Source organism: Nanorana parkeri, unplaced genomic scaffold, assembly GCF_000935625.1.
Source record: "Nanorana parkeri isolate BGI_ZX_2015 unplaced genomic scaffold, ASM93562v1 scaffold69, whole genome shotgun sequence".
Lineage (NCBI taxonomy): Eukaryota > Metazoa > Chordata > Amphibia > Anura > Dicroglossidae > Nanorana > Nanorana parkeri.
The window spans coordinates 1,631,049-1,655,095 of NW_017306337.1; the positions used below are offsets into that span (position 1 = coordinate 1,631,049).

The following is a 24,047-nucleotide window of genomic DNA, read 5'->3' on the forward strand; positions in this document are numbered from 1 at the left end:
GATCATCAGTGCTAATCCCTGGAAAGCCATTATATTGCAGATATTAATGTTTTTGTTTACAGGGGGCTGGAAAAAACTTACTAGACTCTATACTAGTGAGTTGTACTTTTTTAAGCTGAAAAAATAATGACCTAGTATAACATTAATATAATTTTCGAAAATTACAAAATGACAATATATTTTGCATCTGTTGTCTACATTTGAACTTGAAGTGATTTTAATGTTATCAGCTGCATCCAGAACCTAGCATTTCTTAGCTTAGCTACCATAATACTACTGTAGCTTCCCCTAGACTGGGTTGGGGAAATCTCTGCAATGACTTAGCATAATAAAGGGTAGGGAGTGGTTTGGTGATTTAGAAAGCCATAACCTACATCTCACATAGACAGCCCATTGACGTGAGATCACCGTGCCTGCTACAGCTGTTTTTGGACAAGATCGGTTGGTTAAATGTTTGTGGTGGCAGGCAGATGCCCTCTGGGCTGAAAGCTCTAGGGGGCCACATCAATCAGGAAAGTTAGGAAATCTATGTTAATTGCTTCTTCCCCTTCCTTTATATTTAAAGGACACTTACATTTGCAAAGTTTGCCCTGTCGTGCTTGCAAGAATTTGCTGTCCTGAAGGTGCTCAGATTGTGCCTGCATGTCCCACATATTACACGAAAGTCAATGGTCATCAAAACACAAGAGTTCAATTTTTAGGCTGCAGTTGTGTTTTCTACCAAAATAAACCACAATTATCATGTCTGTCTGTCTGTTGGATAAGTCTGTCTGTCTTATCATCTGGCTCATACTCCACAATTATTATGAGGGGGTTCCCATTCTACATGATGGATTCTTTAGTTTTATGGAGAATGTAATACAATATGCTGGAACACACAATGATGGATGGTAACACCAACTCCCATGTAAAAATGAAGAGGTTTTGGAATTATTGCAGGAAGATCTTAGTGACACTAAACTCGGGGGTTAAATCTTAAAAATATATTCAAGTACCTTAACTATTAACAAAAATGTATCTTATTTGTGTATCACTCGGCTGTAGATCCTCAAATCATCTCTGAATTCATGCTGACACTGTCCTTACTTCTGGAGGGTGGCTACTTTTGTTCCCTATGGTTCCTGTGTGTGTTGTGAAGTTGCCACTCCAAGCTTGCTCCCATGATGGACTACAATCTCATGTTTAGTTTACTAATGTTCATTGACATTGTTTTTCATCACAGGTGTAAGCTTGGAGCGGTGGCTACCTTAAAACACACACAGGGATCAGGGGGAAGAAAAGTAGCCCCCCTCCAGAAGGAAGGACATTGTCACCATGAATTCAGAGATGATTTGAGGATCTACAGCCGAGTGATACACAAATAAGATACATTTGTATTAATAGTTAGGGTATTTGAATGTATTTATAAGGTTTAACCCCTGAGTTTAGTCACTTTAATGTTAGCTATACAAAACACAGCTGGCTGTAGCTGTAACTGAAATATTACTTGGTGGACTTTTGTTTTATGAACGCAACATTTGGAAAGTAAACTTGTTTTAAATGTTTTTGATTAAGAACTGGCCTTCAGTTTATTGTTTGCCTTCTCTTCATTTTATTTTTTTCTTATCACTGTAGATCTTTATGTGTATCCTGTGGACTTTGATCCAGTTCATGGTCATTTTCATGTTTTATGATGTTCCAATGAATGCCACACAGTCACTAGATGAAGAGCATGAGCCCCTCTTGAAGGAAAGTGATATACCTAGTCCGTTGTATGGCACAATCAACTCTGAAGAACCATCAACTAACCAGGAAGATTTCCCTGTTGTGGAAAATGCTTCCATCAACACCTCTTGTGCAACAGCAAATGATCATGTTCACCAAGAGAATATTGAACTAGATAAAGGTTTTCAAAATGTGAAGCCTGGGATTGGTGAGAATGCGCTAACTTATTGCTGCTATTATTGGTCAAAGTGTTATAGAATGAATAATGTTTTGGAAAAATTCATATTTTCTTGTTGTGACTGTACAACACCAGTAATTGTTCAATCATTATAAGCAGTTTTTCTTAGGAATCATATTTGTATAATCACTATACAGCAGCAAGGTTATAAAATGTTTTAAATAAATAGGTGTAAGTAAACATCAAACAGCATAACTATGAAAATGGGGAAGTAAAGTTTACTGGCCGCACCGCATAACCTAAGCTCTATAAAAACAACAACTGAGCTGACCTCAGATCTCTTCAAGCTACATAAGAAATGCATTAATGGCTGTGGCACAACAATTCTTACAATATGATATGACATTATATCATGTTATGACTATAAATTGTAATTTCCCACTTTGTTTTTTCATCACCATAATATTGTTCAGTTTATACTGGGTCGGGTCTATAAGGTGTCTCAAAGTGCCTAAGTCATTATACTCTTATAAGCACTTGAGCAACTAAATATTGGAAGTGCATATATTCTACCTACTGTTACTCATTATACTGAATTTGGTATATATTAATGTTGCTCTAGCAGAATCATATATTTTTTTATACAATGATGCAGAAGCACAAAATAACATCATATCTCTCATTGTTGCATTTTAATACTGTGATATAGGGCTTTCGATATATTTCTCTTGGGGTTTATTTTTTTTCCAACAATACTTGTTGCAGGGCTGCTTCGGGAAGAAATTGTGGTGCTTCTGACAGCTCAGTTTGTGACGTTCTTTAATCAGACAGCATTAGAGGTTAGTATGGCACACTGATGGCTCCAAGTGAAGACAGACGGAATCTAAAATATTGCCTTTCATTCCTCTTCAGACACTGGTGACACCACTTGCACAGACATATCTTGCGTTCCAGGATTTGCAGAACTCACTGATTTATTTCCTTTGTGGAATCGAGGTGAGTAATGAAGGTGGCAGCTTTTATGATGGCATATGATTAGTGCTGAGTGGGAGGTCATATGATGCAGCCATTAGATAACGGAAGCTGTTACAACCACGTGCTTGTAATATACTGATGTCATCTGAGAAGTAATGAGGCTGAAGGATGGCTGTATCATGTGATATGTGTGATTCAGCAGTGCCATGTGTTAAAATAGTGTATTAGATGGTGCATACACCCTGTGGTGGTTATTTGCAAGATGCATAGTCTTCTGAAGACCATGCCTTCTCTTCCTGCTGTGGAGCCTACTAGTGTGAGTTGCTGTTGTTTGAGGAGAGGCCACCGAGAAAAGAACTCAATGTCACCCTTGAGGAAAATAAAATGATATTTTCATGCACATTGAAAGACAAAAACAGCCCTAAATCAGCACCACAAACAGGACATTCCGAGTAAATAACAGAACATCAATGGAGACCGCAAAAGAAAAAAAGTTATTTTTCTTTTCTGTCTTCCACGGCACAATTAAATGGCAGTACTATTATGCCATAGAGACAGTACGCATTTTGTATGAATTCCGCAGGCTACTTGTAATACACTATTTTAAATTGTGACATTGTCCCTTCCAGCATCAAGTTAAATAGAACTCTAGCGAAAAAACATTTCTTTATGCGGTCTAGAACAAATGTTTATGTAATGTAGAACATGTCTGCAGAAAATGTCTCCTTTATTGTTCGGCAAAAGTAAACATGATCTTATGTGTTTCACACTTAAAACCACTTTCTCAAATAGTCTAGGCAGGATTACGTATTGCTGTCTTATGTTCTCTTTGGGTACATGTCCTGTCACCTCCTGTCCTAATAACGTGTCACCGAAACACAAAGGGAGAGAGTTTCCTCCAACAAGAACACATACAATAATATTTTTTTTTTAAACTGATAGAGGTTCTAACACTTTCCCACTCTTTCTTTATCTAGATGTTAAGAGTAAAGTAAAGTTGGCCATTTAACAGATATCAGTCTGCCAAGAAATATCAAGGACAGATTATATGTTCAAGTATCATTATATTGCAAATATGGATAACAGAGTTCTAGTAAAACTGATGCCAAAACCGTTTTTTTTTTAGTTTTGGAAAGAATAAGGACAGATTGTAACCCCTGTCAGCTTTTTTTTGCCATCTGTGTCCCATTGGGGAGATTTCAGTGATGATGATCACCAGGACAAATAGAAAAGGGTAAATCTCCTTAACAGGGACACCGAGAGCAATACAAACCTAACAAAGGTTAGGATCCCTCTCCACTCTATCCAAAACAAAAAAAACAAAAGTTCACTCACACTTTAAGTGTAGCAAAAAAAAATCCCTGTGGACAATATTACTTTGCAACAAAAACCTGTAAAGGCCGCTGCACACCTAGGCGATTTATCGTGCAAAACACAGATTCGCATTGAAGTCAATAGAGGCTGTTCACACCTTTTGCGGCTTGTCGTGCAGACTAAATCGCCTGCCGCGTAAAAAGGTGCACAAGCTATTTTCGGGCGGTTGTCACGCGGTTTGGGTCCCATAGACATCTGCTATTGAAAACTGCTCAGTATCTGAACCGCCTAGGTGTGAACCTAGCCTGAAAGTAACCAACATATGACTGCACAAATGTTATTTTGAATTCAGTTCTTTCAAGTGCATAGGTGTATAAAGCAATCCTGCACTTGTGCTAATGACTCCCTTTTTAAATTGACTCTCCTGCCATACTGATTATACAGGTGATAAATAGGTGCAGAAATTCCTATCTTGAATAAACTGCTCTTGGTGGTGCCAATCATATGACCGTATGTCAAAGCATTGATCACATGACCTCAGCTCAAGCTAAAAGTTCTCGGCTTTTGTCTTTCAGCTTAGGTCACTTTGGTCATGTGATTGCCTTTGGAAGGAGGCTGGAGCAATGGTTACACCATAAAAGAGAGATGTTTCTGTATATCTTTTGTCATCTATATATTTAGTTTGTCTGGAAAGACAGGTGAGAGGGTAGTCCTTAGTGCACTGTATATCCACTTTAATATCCAGTATCTAGCTGCCCTCACAAGTCAGCAAAGCAAAAAATTGCAACCACTCAATCAATTAATTTTTAGAAACAAAACCTCTGCTTTTAATGTGAAAAAAAAAGATCTTCCTTATTGTCCCAACCTGTTGGCATTGCAGATATTGAGTTACAGAAGTGTTAAAGGAATCTGCCAGGACATAGGTGTGGAGACTACCATTGCTGACTTGTTTTTAAAGGTGCAAGCTCTGAGATCCTCATCCTTCCTTCATAGCTTTGTACATCAAATATATGCTAAGATATATTGACATTTCACTGACTGTGTGCTCCTTTTGGATCACAGACCCAAGCTTTAAAACCAGTTAGTAATGGTGGCTGACATATTCATTTCCTCATACGTTCCCTTCAATGCCTGTAGATATCTTAGGCTTGACCATAGACAGACAGATTTCTCCCCTACAACAATGGGCATGAAACAGTCTGCTCATCTTCTTGTTCCTTGTTCAAGCTTTGCCACCTGCCATGATCCCCACTCCATTCTGTGAGTAACTTCATTCCTTTCATTCATGGCAGAGGAAAGGATTGGTCCTGCTTACAGGAATATGTTCCACCAGGGTGGGAAATCTACCTTTGCTATGTGTCTTTCCAAATTCTAGAGGCTGTTGTTAATGTCTCTGATGGCAGCAGAAACAACATGGATATCACAAGTGATTGGCCAAATTAGGAGCATTGATTGTAATAATTGAGCGACCAGTGATCACATGTAATTTTAGAAGAGGTAAGCAGTGTGTTAGCCCATTAGATAAGACAATGATGTGAGATGATTTAAAGAGTTATTAGCAGCCATTAGTAAGATAAGAAGATTGTAAGCAATAGTAATAACCATTAAGTACGTGACTTTCCATGTAGCCCCTTTTGCTGCTGGCCACAATGAATTACAGCTCAGGTCAAGGTCCAGCTCTTCATTATATGTTACCAGGCAGCTCACATGACAGTTCTGATATATAGTGGAGAGGAGGGTAGGGCTTTAAGGGATGTGTAGACGTGTATACAAATTCTCTCCGCACTTTTTCTTTTGTATAAGCAGTGTCAGGATGAAATCAGCATATTTGCTGAGTATTACACCTGTGCTTATCAGAAAGGTATTTGCACTCCTAGGTAGTATTAACATCTGAGCAAATATGTTGCATAAAACAAGGAGGTTTTTTAATGAACATGTTCAAAGATTAAAGGAGAACTATGGGGTCAGGGCCTTTCCCCATAGTTCTCCTAAGGGTCACGGGAGAACACAAACTAGCGTTCTCCCGTGACCCAAAGCTCAGTATACCGCGAGCTACAGCTCGCGGTATACTGAGACGCCGGAACGGATCCCGACATTGATGTCGGGATCCACCCAGCTGCGTGATTGACAGCTGGCTCTGCCTATACAGAGGCAGAGCCAGCTGTGCCCTCCCCTGTCCGTTTGGCCAGTCAGCGCTGGAGGATCGGACAGGGGAGGGGGGGAATCTCTGCAGGGAGCCGTGAGTGACAGTCACGGCTCTCTGCAGGGGTAGAACGAGAAGTGAGCGAGCGACGGTATGTATTCGCTCACTTCCCGATCTACTGAGCTGACCTGTGACAGTTTCATTATCACAGGTCGGCTCAGATTATGAGGCTGAGTGAAAATCACTCGCCTCATAATTCTCCTTTAACTAAGCTACAACACTTGAATACATCAGATCTGAGTGCAGCTGCACAGGTCGAGAGAGCAGCATGGATCGAAGGGGACACAGACCGCAGCGTGCAGCGGGCTCCCAGCAGAGAGGAGGCTGACAAAAGCCCAGGCACCAGGATGCAATTTCTAGTTGTCATGGTGACCTAGCGCCTGGTATTTGTCGAGCCCTGCTTTAAGTTCTAGGTGGACCTAGTGCGAAGACATTTGTGCCTTCGCAGAAGAAGCAATGAGTTAGAAAATATGAAAGCATACAACAATTTGGGGTTTGATCGAGGCTATAGACATTGTTGTTTGTATGTGGCTTATTACTTTTTGAGTCAGGTTCAGCTTAGATGAAAATATGCCTCCCCAACGTGGATGATACCCATTGTGATTGCTAAAACTAATAAAAAAGATTCATAGCAGATACATTCAAATATATTTTACATTCCATCAATGCACTTGCTTCACAGTCAGTAAATCACCATCTAGACATGACTGGCATTAGACCACGCAGCACCAACCAGCATGGAACCAAAATGTGTATGAGCATGTATATGAGGTACAACACACACGTGTATTTCTTTGATGGCATCTTGTATTTTAAGTATTCAGGATGAGATGTCTTTTCAGATCACTGCTTTATGTAATGTTAGGCAGCTGTTGCTTGACAATCGCAATAGAAAGACTGCAAGGTTCTAGAGGAAGCATTAGCAGCAAAGGGGGATAAGAAGGTGGATGTAAGTAGTGAGGGGGCCACACCTCAACATAATCCTTGAGGCATGATTGTCACTGTTGTCATAACTGAGATCTTCGGTAAAAGGTGTCACGGTACAAACACTGGTACCTGGAAACGGCTGGATAAATAATTGCATAGAGTAGATACAATGTAAGAGCACCCTATAGCTGATGGCCTGGAGTTATTCTTTGATTATAAGGTTCACCTTCTATATAATGTTGTGTTAGTGACTAGCAACTGAACAAAATATGGACTGGGAAGAAGAGGACAGGCCTAGTTTTGCACAGTATATTACAATACATCACATTACACATGTATTCTTTTTTTCCTTTCGTTTGGAATAGAGGGGGAAATGGGTGAGAACCTCTGACAGGCTTTAATTGTTCCTTATTAATGAGATTTCACTTCCTGTCTTAGTGGCAGGGTACAAGAGGGACAGGAAATTATTGGAAAGCATATGACCAAAGCCAGCAGTCCTACAAATATGAGATTCTAATTCTCTTGAACTCCCAAACTTTGGTTAGAGTTGAGATTTAAGGTGTGTGTATAGCCAGGTTTAGTTATGGTTTTGGATACAGTAGGGAACTGTTAGAATCCCTGTTAATGTTTTTATTGTTGCCTATGTCCCCACTGGGGAGATTCATCCTCCTTTTATTTGTCCTGGTGACCATTGTCACTAAGACGGTAAGTGACGGGAAATCCCACCAGAACAGGTGTTGAGGAGAAATCTTCCATTGGGGACATTTGTTCTAGTGACAAATGCCTAACTGGGGAAATGACCTCATTTTGTAGAGATTTGCATTCACTTCCTGTTGCATCACTGGGGAAGGAAATTACTTTAGTGGTGTGTGTGGTTCCAGCCCCAAACGACCTTATACTTGTTGACAGCTATCTATACATATGCACATGTTTAATATGGATAGTGATTTGACTGTGGTATCTCTGCAGATGTTGATTTGTTTCCTTATTGTGCGCACCCTCAGCCGTTGCTGTACGGATCGTCTCCTGCTGGCTCTTGGGCTCTTCATCTGTAACATCTCCTGCATTTGGTGCCTCATATTCTTGGCAAAACCCAAAGGTTAACAGGTCTCATTTTACTTTTAGTGTGTGCTCACTCATTACACAGTATGTTAGTATTTATTAAAGGTATCATTGTATATTTCATATGTACCCTTCTGTGATTGGGCATAGAAATGCTTTCATTTAGTCTCCCTTCCAAAATGTAATTCCACTGAACACATGGATGGAATTCTGTGCCATGTCGAAGGTCTACTAACAGTAGGTCCTATGCTATCCTCATGATAGTCATGCTTAACTCTCTGTATTATGTGCACATACTTCACCTAGAGTGCCCTTCTTTCTGGTCAGACGTAACTCTGCTCTTCGACACTTAATTTTTTCAACACAGCTTAGTAAGGGTTCTCTGTGTGGCAGCCAACCACTGCCTGTGCCGCACACAGAAGGTGCCCTTGACTGCAGCACATATGCGGCAGGTTGGACTTGGTGGGAAAACACTCTACTGAGCAGGTATTTTAGAGCTGAAATTGGTGTTTATTTAATGGGCGCAACAGACCTAGTCCGTTTTTTTTTTAAATTATTATTTTAGGTCCATTGTATGCTGATCTCTTGTATTTATATCTAAAAAAAAAAAAGTTCCCTTTTTAATGTACATAGATCTCTTAAGGTTGACCATATGCAGACAGATGTATCCCCCAGGGAAGTTGGGGATCAGTCTGTTCATCTTCTGGTACCTTGTTTAATACCTGCTATGATCCCCACCGCAATCTGAGTTATGTTCCAGCAGGGTGGAAAATCTACCTTTGCAATGAGTCTTTCCAAATGCTGGAGGTTCTTTTTAGTGTCTCTGAGGACAGCAAGAACATCAGGAATATCACAAGTCATGCGTCAGATCAGGAACATTGATTGTAATAACTGAGCTGTTAGTGACCACATACAGATTTACAAGAGGTTAGCAGTGGGTTAGCCTGTTAGTTAAGACAATCAAGTGAGATGATTTAAAGAAGCACAGCAGTATTCAGTAAGATTAGGAGATGGGAAGCAATAAAAAGAACCATTCAGTGGATTTTCATGTAGCCGCTTTACCTGCTGTCCATGATGAATTGCAGCTCAGGTCAAGGTCCAGCTCTTTAGTGCATGTCACCAGGCACCTCACATGACAGTTTTGATATATAATGGAGAAGAGGGTAGGGTAAGGATGAGTGAACTTTTGTATACTCATGATCTCCCCAGCTTTTCCATAGTAAAGTCATAAATAGATTTGCACTGCTTAAAATTGGTAGCATTTGGGCAAATATGTTGCATAAAACATGGAGGTTTTAATAGGAGCCTTCATGAGGAAAACACAGAGGCTGCCATTGCTAAACTCGTATTCTGAAAATGCTAGTTGACTGCCTGTCATACTGACCATCTTACTTAACTACCTTAAGGGCTAGTTCACACCAAGCGCGGAGCAGATCCAGAGCTGGATCTGCAAACGCATCAAAAATGCATGCAAATGCCTGGAACGCACTGAAAGCCCATGTTAAACTAAACTGCCAAAAATGCTTCAAAAGCGCATCTAAAAGACTAGCGTCCGTGTGCAGAAACCTGACCGGATCTGCTCTGCATTTGGTGTGAACAAGGCCTTAGTCACTCACCCATAACAAGTGCGTAGATAAGGACTTCTGCAATTAATCTGACTTTCCTGATTCCAGGACAGTGGCTTAGTGTTAAAGCATGTAGATCAACATGTCAGATTAGCAACTGTATATTTCTAAGGTTTCATTTGTTCTTATTATAGAACTTCTCACTTTCAGAGAAGAGAGATCTTGGCTACAATATTTTGTCACTGACTTGGAACAAGCATGAAGCCAAAGAAACATCAGAAAACTTGATTTGCTTACTGACCCTACTTGTTTCTAGTCAGCAATATGGAGTATTGAAGCTTTTGGATCAGCATAAAGACCATCAGCTAACAGAAGGAGACCAATCTATGTCTCTCCCAGTACAGGTTTTATCGCATTATATTTGTATTTCTTTCAGGGAGTTATGGATTTCTGCTGGCAGAGTTCATCATTGGAGTTTTCCTACAAGTTCTTGGACTGCCCTTTGTATCAGTATCCCAGGTGTCTCTATTCTCTAAAGTGACTGCCGAGAAGACCCAAGGTGAGTAATTCCTTTTAACCCCCATCCAAAATAGGTAATGATCAGCTAATACTTATCAATGTCTGTGATGAGTAGATATGGCCCAGGAGCCCCCCAAAAAAAAGAAAGAAGGGGGCTTTCCTTTGATGCTTATCTTGCTCTTCGTGTATTTATGCCCTCTAGCTTGCTGCTGCCCAAAGTCTATCCCTGACAGGAGCACACAGCGTGCACAATATACGCCATGCTAGTAGACATCTTTGCCTGTTCTTGTCTCTTGTTGACTGTCTCATTTTCTCACTGGCACAATTTTCTGCTACTATAGCAGAACTAAAGCAAGGAGTCCCATGCTGTTTAGAGGCCCTTTAGTCTCTCTGATTAGTCCCCAGATGATGCACACCATGTCCACAAAAAGCTGTATCGCTGAACATTAATGTTATTTGGGCTCACTGTAAAATTAAACAAATGGATAGGACAATGGGGTGTCAAAAAAAATTACTTTGCAAGAGCTGCTTCCTACAAGCCTCATCATACTGTCCAAAAGGTTTCTTCGCCTTTATGCATATACCTCCTTTGCCTTGCTAGAGTCTAGTCAATGTGATAGGCAACCTTATTGACCAATAGTAAAGAATGGGACGGGTGAGGTTGGGTGCCAACTTCTAGATGAAGTTAAAGTAGGTACAATAGAGCTCCCTGGATTTTGGCACTCTCAGGGCACTCTTTAGCAATTGTTAAACTACTTATACTCTTTATGGACATTTCCTGTTTCTGTTGATGGCTAACACAATACAGTTTCCTGTTATCTTGCCTGATAGCCTTTAAACAATTAAAATGTATATGGTATACTTAAAATTAGTAATGAGCCTGGGCTTGGTGCGAACCCAGTTCGCCCAAGCCCGCTTATAACTGCCTTCCCACCCCTTCTGACCTAATGAGTTGCAGCAGACGCATTCCCTGCCCCTCAGCTATACGTCACAAAGGAGCACAATTGCCACCACTGACTGGGCTGGGAGGGGTAGAGGTAACAGTTTTGAGGAGGCTTGGGTGAACTCGGGCAAACCGGGTTCGCACTAAGCCCAGGCTCATCTCTACTTGCAAGTCAAATTATGTTGGCCATACGCTGGTAGATTTTCATACGAACCTTCATACGATAAATCTTATCAGAACATTTGATAATGCCATCACATACTTGATGAATGTAATTCGAAATTTCGTTTGATTTTTACCATTTGATTTTGGAATGAATGGAGTTTCTCAAATGAAAAAAAATGTCATCCTTCTCCTACGATTTTTTTGTCACTACAGTTGAAAATGATCAACAATTTGATCCTATTAACTATTAAAATATCAAATTAACATTCCAAAGACATTTTTTTTTTTTTTTAAAAGGAAATTTTAGTGGTATATGGTCAGCTTACACGAGCAATATTTGTTTACAAATACTGAAGATGTCAATATAGATTGTATTGTATTTGACATTTTGCAGGGTTTAACCATGGGATTCGACGTTCTGTTGGAGGTCTAGCCACAATTCTGGGGCCACTGTGGGCAGCAGGCTTAACACAAAATCTATATATAATGTTGGGTGTCATGATGGGTCTGCTCCTTCTGATCACAGTAAGACACAGTATTTTCTCTGCCTGCTTATTACGTCTTATGCATAGATTTATTTTTATTTAAATTTTTATCACAACCTTTTACATGGTATTTATACTTTTATTGTATAGAGTTTACTGTAAAGGTGATTGCCAGGACAGTTTACCAACAATGCATTTATTGGGTAATTATAATATTGAGTACATTTCCTCAGCACGTAGTTTCTGTGTGCTTCTGTACTTTAATTTGTTTGCTTAGATATAATATTAACACACCAATAGACTGTTTTAGACATTTAATGGGAATTCCTGACTTCCTGCCTGTAAAAGTCGTATTTGTGTACAGTTATCATACATTCTTTTCTTTGTAACGGCAAATTCTGGAACCTTGTATATCGGCACAACAAGTGATGCGTCCCAATATATCGATATAGGCATCCATATCAAATCTGTTGGGTCTTACGCACACCTGTGTGGTCTGATACAATGCGTTAACATTTTTAATGGGCTCCGCCACGGACCAAAAAAGACACCGGCACCATTTTTGCCAATGCATTGTGGTATGCAGCATCGCAGATATGTTGCTTTAGTACAATGGGGCACCATTCACAATAAATGGCACCTCCTGGCAGTAATGCATGCTTGACATGCTACTGTGCCTTGCGGTTAGTTTGACTTCTTATTCTTAAAGTGATGGTTGCCTAGATGTCATTCTAGTGAGTCACTAACCCAGGATTTAGATAAGGACTTTTCTTTGAATTTCCTGATTCTTATAATTGTTCTGGGTCAGTGACTTAGGACATATTGAATCTAAAGTCAGACTAATAGGCAGCCACTTCATATTTTCAGAAGTAGGCCAATTGTACAAGCTGTTGTGCTTTTGTCAAGAAAGGATTATTTTAACCACTTCAGGACCACAATTTGTATATAAACGGTGCCGTCCTGAAGTGGTGGCCGTGTGAGAGTCGGAGTAGGAGCATTATTTTTATTAGTGCAATCACTCACTGTTTACTCTAATTTGATGGACATTATGGTTCCTAAAGCCTTTATGGGCAATTTGGGGTATTGCAGTTTTTTTTGCCATTTCAGGGCTACTCGCACTTTTGAGGCTCGACATGTTTGGTATCTATTTATTCGATACAACACCATATTTTATCAAACATGGGTGTTGTACTCTGTGCACATGAAAATTAATATTCGTGTATTCTTTCTTAAAAGTAACATTTTGTTAAACATTTGCATAAAAATTGCATTTCACTTTTTTTTTTTTTTATTCTACACAGTGTCACAGTGTTAAGCAGTTTTGTAGCCAATGTTTTTCATGCGTGTTCAACAAGTTTTAAAAATTTATCCGGGGGCAAGATGGTTAAAGATTTCTGAACCGCCTGCACGTCATGTCAGTCTCAGATCTGCCAGTGTATGGCCAGCTTTACGTAGGATTGCAGTTTACACACCCAATTCATTCAGGAGAACTTGTTGCACTTGTTTTTGGTATGTGCATAAGATCTGCTGTCTTCCGTCAAAATTGTAACCAGAAAACAGAATGACAGTGAAATATAAGAAAAAGCTACTAGAAGGGGAAATGTTAGATATGTATCTTGTATATTCTTTTATATGGATACTAGATGTTCTTCCTTTAAAATGTCTTAATACTCAATGTTTTATTTAGATACGAACATGGGATGCATTTATCCATTGATATTGTCTATTTACAGATAATGTTCAGCTTGTCATACAAGTACCTTGTGGAACCAGCCCCATCGGAGACTGAAACGTCATGAAAAAATAAGGAAACTTTCTATGAATCAGAAGTGCTCTGAGATTTGTTTTTATCCATTTATCATGGATAACTAGTTGTTAAAAGCAAGCATTGTGATGGGTGGAGGCTCTAAACAGAAAGCTATCTGCTTGCTTTCACCTATGTGAAATTAAAAATGTGTGATTCCTTTAATTCTCTGTGATCATCCTGAGTGGAGACATAATAAGTTCACAAAGTTCTGTGGCTTTCCCTAGTTTTTTGCCATTAACACCATACAGTAATGGACATCTTTGTAGTATGTTGTCTCTCAGAGTTAGAAGCCAGTAATACAATCTAAAATGCAGGTTACAGATGGCCGGTGTTTGCAGTTGGGAGGTGAATTTCAATATGGGGAAGCAAGCTTTCTCCGTGCAGTAGTGGCAGAAAAAAGAAAGGAAAGTTGGGTATCACACTAATTAAAGGAGTTGTAAAGTCCCAGCATATACTCTCCTGTTATAACATCAGCATTGTAATAAGAATACATACTAGAGTTGTTTTTCATAATGCAATCAAAGCTTACTTGAAAAAATCCCTTTCATATAGCTAGTGCTGCTTTCTGTCTGCCCATCACTTTCAACAACTTGCTGTATTCCCAGTGTACTTTGCATTTCTTTCCCTGCAGCTTGATGTGATGCAATCTTGATTTCTCAAGACTACATAACCCATCATGCATTGCTTCCAGCAAGCAATGATAATGTTATATTGTTCAGACGTTATGTTGTAGTTCAGAAGTCAGACTCTGTGAGAGTGGTGACACAAGGAAGTACATATTCACAGGACTGTGTGAAATAGTTTCAGTGCATTGAGGAAGTACATCCTATGGGCATCTTCAATAAGTAAGTTTTACAAACTTCTGGAGGGATATGGATATTAGGCATGAGATAGAACTTATGAAAAATCAGTATAAAAATATTTTTAGTTTTTGACCATAGCTATCCTTTAAGGTGGAGAGGATGTAGTCCAGCAACAGATGCAGGTTCTGCATGCCCGTAAGGCACTCTTTCTTCATTGTAAAGCATGATGGTGGTTACTGGCCATAGAAACGGGCAAAACATTAGTTATGAAATAATGTGATCGGTAAGACATTTGTTGTACGATGAATGTGGATTCTGGGAACACTGAAAACTCCTTAATGAAAGATATATATTCTGATGACACATGTTCAATCATTTTCCAATGTTCCTATATCTTTACATCTTTGTTTTAATGGGAAACCCAATATCATGCAACTTAGACTTCTATGTGTCCCAGATGATCTGTTCTTTTTTGAACATCTTCCCAAACTTACAGCCACCACCTTAGACTCACAATGTAACAGAGATTTTCCATAAGACTTCTAAGGGTCCAGTCCAGTTGCTCTGCCTGGTTATATAGGACAGGGGAAAAAAGATATGTGTAATTTATACACATCACTCCACACAGCATTGATCACCTCTTCTGAACCAGTCCTCAGTTTACCAATTAGTGTGGCTTTGGAAATCCCATGTTTTGATCAGAACTACCACCCACCACCACCTCTCACAGTCCTGAGGTTTTCAAGTTTGGAATCGCAACAACTGTAAAACAAGCTTGGTCACTATGGGACTGCTTCATTTCACTGATTTGACCACAGTGTAACATAAGCAGCAATGGGGTAGGGGTCCTAGTTTATTTACATTGAGGATTCCCAGTTGACAGATTTCCAATTTTCTCGGAAATCATATTACAGTAGCTCTTTCCTGCCCAGTGGGTGCCATTTCATTTTTACTTATTTATTAAATTTGTTAATAAATGAAAAATGTTCCCAACAGGTAAATGTTGTATAACATTTTCTGTGTAAAATACCCCCCCACCCACTATATATATATATATATACACACAAACAAACACACACAAACACACACACACACACACACACACACACACACACACACACACACAGTGTTTCTCAACCTTTTTCATTCACGGCACACTTTAAAATTATTCAGAATCTTGAGGCACCCCAGTCTAAGGGGAACCCCACGCAGACGCACTCAAAAAAGTGGGTTTCTCCCTTCACATCGATCTGCCCAATTCAAATCAAGATTCCCGCACTTCACATCAAAGTCATTCTTCGCATCAGTAGTCCCACTTTCACTTTAGAGTCCCCCCCTTTCACATCAGAGTTCCCCCTTTACACATCGGTCTTCATTCCTCCCTTCACATCACTGCCCCACTACCACAAAATGTTACGGCACCCCTGAGAAGGCACTCCAGTGCGTCATGGCACCCTGGTGGAGAAAGGCTGCCTTATACTCACCTGTCCAGAGTGCTCCCCAGCCACTCCTTCCTCTGCCACAGCTGCCACCAAAATTGTCATTGTCCACTGGTGTTGGAGTTCAGAAGGAGCAGGGATTTCCAAACGTGTGTTGGCCTGAGCACTGAATCATGGGAAGGTCACATTTTTCTCACATACCCAAAAGCACTGGGTATTTTGCAGTGACAGCCACTAAAAAGAAGCATTGAGGAAGGACTGGAGAGGTGTATCTAAATGTGGCATAGAATATCATAAGTTATGTTTGAAGGACACTTGTCATGATGGAAACACAGGGTTGTCCAGAGTAATTTTTTTGAGCAAATTCTGGTTGCCTGGCTGTTGTGCTGACCCACTCACTTCACTGCTTCCTGACTCAAAATATATACTGTACGTAAGGAAAGTCAGAGAAGGGTAAGACTTCCTGATCTGCATACTTTTTTGGATCAGTGACTCAACTGTTAAACCTAGTGGGTCAGAAAAACAGCTAGGCAGTTAAAAGAGCTGTCAAACCTGAAAACCAACTACTGAAATATATTTTTCCCCTTTTGGCACTGTCTGCAATAAACATACATGCTTGTCTATAGGTACCTTGATTGTATAAAGGTGTATAGTCTTGTAACATTCTAATATTTATTTGTGAAATAAGTATTATCATGTTTACTAGAATGCAAACCTCAGGTCAAACCTATCAGCTTTACTGACATTTAGATGTATTTGTCCCACTGAAGACTTTTTGTAGAGAAAATGAAACCAGTTAAGCAAAAGCACACACACTCTCTAGATAGTTTGAATCAAAGGATACTTGAATATTTATATCAAATCTGTAAATAAAATTGTACTTCTCTCTATTGTTCCGGAATGTTTTGTCTTACATAATATTATAGATTTCATATGTTCCTCCTATAGCTTGAATATTTTTGGTAAAAGTTTCCTCTTACATACAGTGACCCATTTAAATCAATCTAGCTTTCACTTTGGTATAGGATGGTGTTTGATTGGTTGCTATGGATTATGGACTACGATTTAAAATGACCCTGTAAAAAAGATGTAAAACGCCTCAAGCAAGCACACACCAAGAAGAATGCCGCCCAACTCCACATATTGCTGAGACATGGTCCATTATGAAACCATTTCTTTCAGGGTTGTGGATCTCTTTGGTTCCCTGCAGCTCTCACTGGTTCCTCCTGCTGACCTCCACATTGTCATAGTCTGCTGTACTTCGGAGGTCAGCAAGAGGAACCAGTAAGCATTGTAGAAGACCCAGGTAAAATTCTTTCTTGCCCACTGAGAAACACAGGAAGGCTGTAACCTTCAGGTTCTATGGCTGCTTACAGGAGGATTGGACACTGGTAAACAAAAACAAAAAATAGTTTAGTATGAGTGAATAAGTGCATACTCCCTGACCACAAAAAATGTCAGTGCATACCAAATATTCTTCTGTGTATTGTACTTCCTAGGGATGCACCGGTACTCATACTCGTGAAAATGCCCTGATACTAAACGTCGATACGCTTTAAATTTTTAAGGGGAAGCAGCTGCCTGAGGTACCAGGCTTGCTGGCCACACATTTCTTCCTTCCTGGGGAGCTGCACCACCCACCCGTGAGACCCCTCACAACCCACCTAACACCCTGCACAGACCTCCTGATATGCCCACCTGAGTCCCCCCTGCATTGCAGTATAATGCATTGCTGGGATTTGTAGTCCTCTATAGTTGGTGGTATTCTGTCTAGCTATAAATTGTGTTGCTGAGATTTGTAGTCCCTCTACAGCATGGAGTCAGTGGTAGAACTACCAGGGTCACAGCGGTTGCAGCTGTGACTGGGCCCTGGCACTCCACCACTGTTCTAAAATCATTAGTCTGTATTGTTTTAGAAAAACTCACATTATACAAAAAAAATCGGTATTGATAATTGGTAGAGTACTTGAGAAACTGTACTGGTGCTTGGTCTTCAAAAAATTGTATCGGTGCATCCCTAGTATTTATAAATAAATTACTATGGGAACAATGCTGTTGAGAGCTTATTATAAAACAATATAAAAAATGCTGAATACCCATACAAAAATACACACATGAAACTAAACATAAGTATTAGGAAATATATTACAAAATGCATGCTTTTCTATCTGTATCCACAGTTAGGTCACAGATATCCATCAGACGCACTATCCCACAATCTTGAAGCTTAGAAAAGTAAACCAACATACGTGGCAAGAAATAAGTTCAATTTAAAAAAATAGTGGGAGCCTCTGCATGTATTACATGCCATCCAGATACACTCATATTGTTCATGTTGTAATAATGCATAACACTTTATTCACTCATCATATGCCTGGAAAAAATATTTATAATGTGTAATAGCAATAGTCTGTACAATAAGATAATCTCAAAAGATGGATCATAGTAGAAACCACTTGGGTATTCATCTCATAATGGATCATACAATCCAGGTGGAACTACAGTAAATAACTCCGCAAGTCTGACAGAAAAGACCCTTTACTTTCCAAGTTGGCTCCTTAGTTTGTAGTGGCATCCACCAGCTTACATGCAGATATATGGCGTTTAGCAATTAGGATCATTCATAGCTCTTGTTTATAAACTTTAATGGTCAACTCCCATATTCACCTCAGCCTCCCAATATATATATTATCTTATAGTGGATCTCCATAGAAGCAATAGATTCCATATGTAGGATAAGTGGGACTAGGGGAGACAGTCTTGTGTGCAGGTGTGTGAAACTTGATAAAAATAAAGATAAAGTATCTGCTGCACCATTTATGGGATGTGTCCTTGTAATACTAGATAGTATAGTGGATTAGCAAAGAAGCAACTAATTCCGAATGTAAGAAAAGTGGGAATATACTGTATAGCTAAGCATGACTACCACGGTCGGTCAGCAAGAGCACTTTGCTTCACAAATCCCTTCCCTAATATACATTGGTATCCACAAGTCATGGCAGATACGTGGAACTAGATAATTATGATCAGTTACTGTATATTCTAATAGCGATAATTATTCACATGGGTTTAGGGGTGAAACAATGGTAATGAATAGCATCAAATAGCTCCTGGTACAAGTCAACTCCAATGTTCGCCACTAACACGCCAAAAGTTCATAAAAACAACAAAGAGGTAAAAGTCATGTCAATATGTCCATGACACCCGATGCAGCATTTATATCATTATAGCCTTAATAGTGCTGTAAACCATAATGGATCACTGTAGTGACAGTATATTGCATATGAATGATGGTACATCACTAAGGCATCCACTAGTCCAAGAAATATGATCATAGTTCCTATACGGAAAGATTGGCAGAAAATAGAAAAAAATTAAGAATTATATAGACACCGGCACTCTAATAGCAAGTCAAATATTGACATATGAGCAGCATAACGTGATACACTCAATGCTACGTTTCGGGGTCTCGCAGGATCCCCATTAGGCACAACATCACTTGTTCTGCATGATGAAGGGGATCCTGCAAAACATTGCATTGAGTGCGTCACGTTATGCTGCTCATACGTCAATAAACAGACGTATTTGACTTGCTATTGGAGTGCCGGTGTCTATATATTTCGTTTGATATTGACCACGCTTGCTAACCGTCGACAGCTGCAGTGCCCACCCTCATTATTTTTGGAGCAGCGGTTACGAGTGCAATGGGTTCATGGGCTTTAACTTGGTAAAGTATAGGCCACGTGTGTAAGGAATAAAGATTTTTTTTAGGTCCACAGGCACTAGCTTTGTTTCAGCGCTTGCCTTGTCTCTAAAAACTCACAAAGTGAGTAGGCCAAAAAAAAAGAGTGCGGGGTTCCCCCCAAAAGTCATACTAGATCCTTTAGGTCTGGTAGGTATTTTAAGGAACAGAAAACAAATATATAATATTCCAAACCAGACCCTTAATCCAGACACTGACTCCCTTCACCATACCATGCCACATGCCCTTGACATGGGGAGGGCTCTTACGCCTTGTCCCTATAGTGATGAGGACAAGGGCCTCTTCCCCACAACCTTGGCCCGGTATTTGTGAGGGTCTGCAGGCAGGGGGCATTAGTTGCATCTGGGTACCCCCTTTCATGGCATTTGGGAACTTCTGAATGCAACTCATCATTTGGGAGCTCCTGAATGCCATTCGGAAACACTTGTTGTTATATGACAGCTGGTCTAGAATGTTAACAAATGGGTGAAACAAGTCCGGTGATGTCACAACTCGCTGCGTCCATTTGTTTATGTTCGGCCCGTAGCTGTCATTTTGCAGCGAGTCTTCGGTGGGTTCGGGCGGGTTGTTGGGCATCTGGACTTTTTTTTTATTTCGATGAAACGGTGGGTGTCGTTCATCACATTCTTGTGGATAAATTTTTAATTTGAGGGAACATTGCAATGAAGGGAGACCTTTGAACACTACAGTGTCACTTACATGAGAGTGGGGTGCATACTAGAAAATGTACAAGAATTGCTGAGCCTATTATTTACTGAGAAATATTGCACAATATAAAAAAGCATTTGTTATTTTTTGTGAGCCTGTATACATATTTGTATACAAATGAGGTCTTTAAAGCCAAAGTCCACCTTTAAAAATAATAATAAATGTACACATATTTGCCTTTTTTTTTATTATTTTGTATTTTTTGCATTTTTGCAAACAAAAACTGTAGGCCAACCAAGGATAAGTAGTACCAAGAGTATGATCATAAACACAGAGGGGGTGGTCCCTCAATAGCCTATAAAAAAAGATTTTAAGGAGCCATTGAAGCTAATAAAGCATTGTAGAGGGAATGATTAAGGACTACTCGGTAGAATTGGTTCAGGATAATGGTATACTTAATGACAATCAGCATGGGTTTAGGAAAGACCGTTCCTGTCAGACTAACCTACTGACTTTTTACGAGGGGGTAAGTAGAGATCTGGATGGAGGGAGGTCTGTGCATGTGGTATATCTTTATTTCTCAAAGGCTTTTGATACGGTACCACACAAACCCCTACTATACAAGCTGAGAGCTATGGGCATAGATGGAAGGGTGTGTAAATGGATAGAGAACTGGCTAAAGGAACGGGAACAGAGAGTATCAATAAATGGCGCCCTTTCAGACTGGGCTAGTGTCATTAGCGGTGTGCCTCAGGGTTCTGTGCTGGGACCCATGCTTTTCAACCTGTTTATTAACGACATCGGGGACGGAGTAAACAGCGATATCTCAGTGTTTGCTGACGATACCAAAATTGGGAGGGTAATAGAAACAATGGACTTATGTCTTTATTCAACCTCAAATACTATGTAACTATGTAACCGTAAACAGTGGTTTTAACATAAAGCCAAGAAAAAAGGTAATTATCCCCTAGGACTGTAGAAAGAACAAGCATCAACATACTGCATGTATATCTTTAGCTGATAAATATAAAACAACATACCCTTTTAGCGCTATAAACCATTAAGCATACTTGAAGCAGAACTTCAGGCAGAATCTTTCTTAACCCTTGCAGTGGGGCTACTCAAGCACTGCAAGGGTTAAGTGCTCGTTTGTGTCTAGGTGCTATAGAGAAAAAAAAAGTTATACTCACCTGATCCTCAGAGCTGGCTTGCTCTTAGACTGGTGCCTGGAGCCTCTTTCCCCCTTTGCTGCAGTGATCTAAGGTCCCTAAGTCATCAGGTTCTATACACAGTGTAAGGACGCAGAGGAACATTGCAACGATGCAGTGTAGAAGAAGAGAGGCTTCAGTAACCAGAGAAGCAGGCAACTGGCTCAGTGGTTTGGCTGAGCAGAACTTTTTTTATTTAGCACCTAGACAAAAAACGAGGACTTAACCCTTGCAGTACATGGGGCCGTACGGCAGGGGAGGACGGACGAGCAGGCATATTACAAGTGATCTCGGAGATGCAAAAACAAGCTGCAGCTTCCCCCGCTCTATATTTAGCTCTGCTTGCTCGAAGCAGGGCTAAATGTAGAAAACAAACTACCCGCCTGGCGCCTGGAAGAGCATGTCCCAAGCATCGGGCCATAGGAATTCCACGACCCTGCTGCCCCCAGGCCGGGCCTTGTAGGAAATCTGTCCCTGCTTATATTGTCTCGTAGGCAGCCCTACTGTATACAGGTAGGAAGCTGGGAGTGCCACAAAGAGTGATGTATTGGCAAGCATTCAGCAGTTCATTAAAATGACAAGCTGTCTGATGCACTGCCCTTATCATACAGAGCATTCATTTTTAGGCCACTCTATGTTTTTATTTCTTTATTATTTAAAGGGAATTAACCCCTTAGATCTCAGTGTGAGGCCTGCTGTGCTCCACATTGTAAACCAGGACGCTGGGTGACAGCAGTTCCAGTAGGCTTTAGTGCTAAAACAATTAATCAATCAATCCTGGACTTCTGCTTTAAGGAGCTCCATAATTGCCCTCAGTAGCACTGTACTGTACTGTAAACTCAATATATAACAATGCTCCCACATTGTGTTGACATAGCACGTGACGTCAGAGCACTTCCTCTCAGTCCTAAGGCCAGAACCCAGATGATATAGCTCTGTCCTGCCTTATCTGCAGGATAAATAAGATTATTCTTATAGTAGCAATAGATCACTGCTATAGTAATCTAATGCTGGCTGATCGTTCGCGTACAAAAATGGGGGTGATTAAAGCAAATTATATGAATATTAATTAACCACTTGCTGTCCGGAGCAATTTCTTACTATTTGTGCACACATGATAAACTCTGAATTTTTGGCTAGAAAACAGCTTCAGACCCCCAAACAATGATATATTTTCTGAAAGCAGAGGCCCTGTAGAATAAAAAAAATGCTGGTTGCAATTTTTTACATTGCACGGTATTTGCGCAAATGTTTATCAAACCAGTAGTTTTGGGATAAAATATACTCAAATGAAATTGAATGCACAGAAACAGAATATAATACCCAATTTTTTGTACAATATAAAAGATGGGGTCATGTTGAGTAAATTGATACCAAACATGTCAAGCCTTACAATTGCGTGCGCCCCTCATACCGCAAAACTACAAAACTTCCCATAGGTGACACTTTAAAAGTTTTTACTGTTAATGTTAGTGTTAACAGTGTTTAATGGCCCTAGATTTATTGCTCACTCCGACGCGAGCAATATGTAACATGTGTGGCGCAATTATTATTTTTTTCTCATTTTTAATTTTTTTACTCTTTTTGTGACACTCAACTTTATTGATCCACTTTATGGAGACTTCAGGGGTCTTTCAGATCCCTAATGTCACCTAGGGACCCCAAAGAAGCTGATGAAGCAGAGATCTGCTTTTCAGTGCTTTCAGTTTTGGATAGTTTTTTTTGTTCCCTGTATCTCTTTGGGAAGATTTTCCTTCACTTGCTGTCCTGCAAACACAACATAAAGTGAAAAGAAATCTTCTTAAAGTGAGAGTAAATCCCTACTCCAGTTATCACTGGAACAGGTATCCCCATTGGAAGTGACCTGTGAGCAATGGGTACCACATTCCACTCTGCTAAAAGTAAAGCATGCAGCACTTTACAGGTCCAGAGCCGCTAGCATTGCCTCAGCACTTACCCTGTTCCTAAAGACTCACATGTGAGTATGCTGGTTGGGTGGAGCGCCTGAAGCTACCTCAATTATATACGTCACTGGGCACCTCTCATTGTCCCTGATTCTCACCAGTATCCACCCCGGAAGGGGTGAATATTGTGCGACTGAGCACTGACGTCTTTGGCTGTGTGGAGTGTCTTTCCCAACATATGGCATTGAAGATCCATCTCTGCTACTCCTGCTTGAGTTTTGTAAGTACCTGAGGCCAGGGCTATGTCTGAGGCAGTGGAGTGGGGGGGAAGTTAGGTTTGGGGTGTCCAACTCAGCTTCCTGGCAACCAGGTGAGCTGATCGGGATGGCCCTGCCTGAGGCCTTGTCTCTTACCATGAGTCTTTCTGCCATGGGA

The 24,047-nt window shown here is 40.2% G+C and overlaps 1 protein-coding gene and 1 long non-coding RNA gene across 2 annotated transcripts in view; one reads left to right on the forward strand and one right to left on the reverse strand.

Moving 5' to 3' along the window:
- The window catches only part of LOC108804682 (major facilitator superfamily domain-containing protein 8-like), a 29,284-nt gene extending 15,373 nt beyond the window's left edge, over positions 1 to 13,911 (forward strand). Inside the window, exons 7-13 of the mRNA XM_018576525.1 lie at positions 1,615 to 1,912; positions 2,648 to 2,721; positions 2,795 to 2,878; positions 8,271 to 8,400; positions 10,365 to 10,487; positions 11,950 to 12,080; positions 13,774 to 13,911. Coding sequence (XP_018432027.1) covers positions 1,615 to 1,912; positions 2,648 to 2,721; positions 2,795 to 2,878; positions 8,271 to 8,400; positions 10,365 to 10,487; positions 11,950 to 12,080; positions 13,774 to 13,839 — 906 coding nt within the window. The 3' untranslated portion in view covers positions 13,840 to 13,911. The remainder of the gene's footprint in view (positions 1 to 1,614; positions 1,913 to 2,647; positions 2,722 to 2,794; positions 2,879 to 8,270; positions 8,401 to 10,364; positions 10,488 to 11,949; positions 12,081 to 13,773) is intronic.
- A 2,822-nt stretch (positions 13,912 to 16,733) lies between these two features.
- The window catches only part of LOC108804689, a 17,154-nt gene continuing 9,840 nt past the window's right edge, over positions 16,734 to 24,047 (reverse strand). The window contains exon 3 of the long non-coding RNA XR_001942374.1: positions 16,734 to 16,816. This is a non-coding gene — a long non-coding RNA (uncharacterized LOC108804689). The remainder of the gene's footprint in view (positions 16,817 to 24,047) is intronic.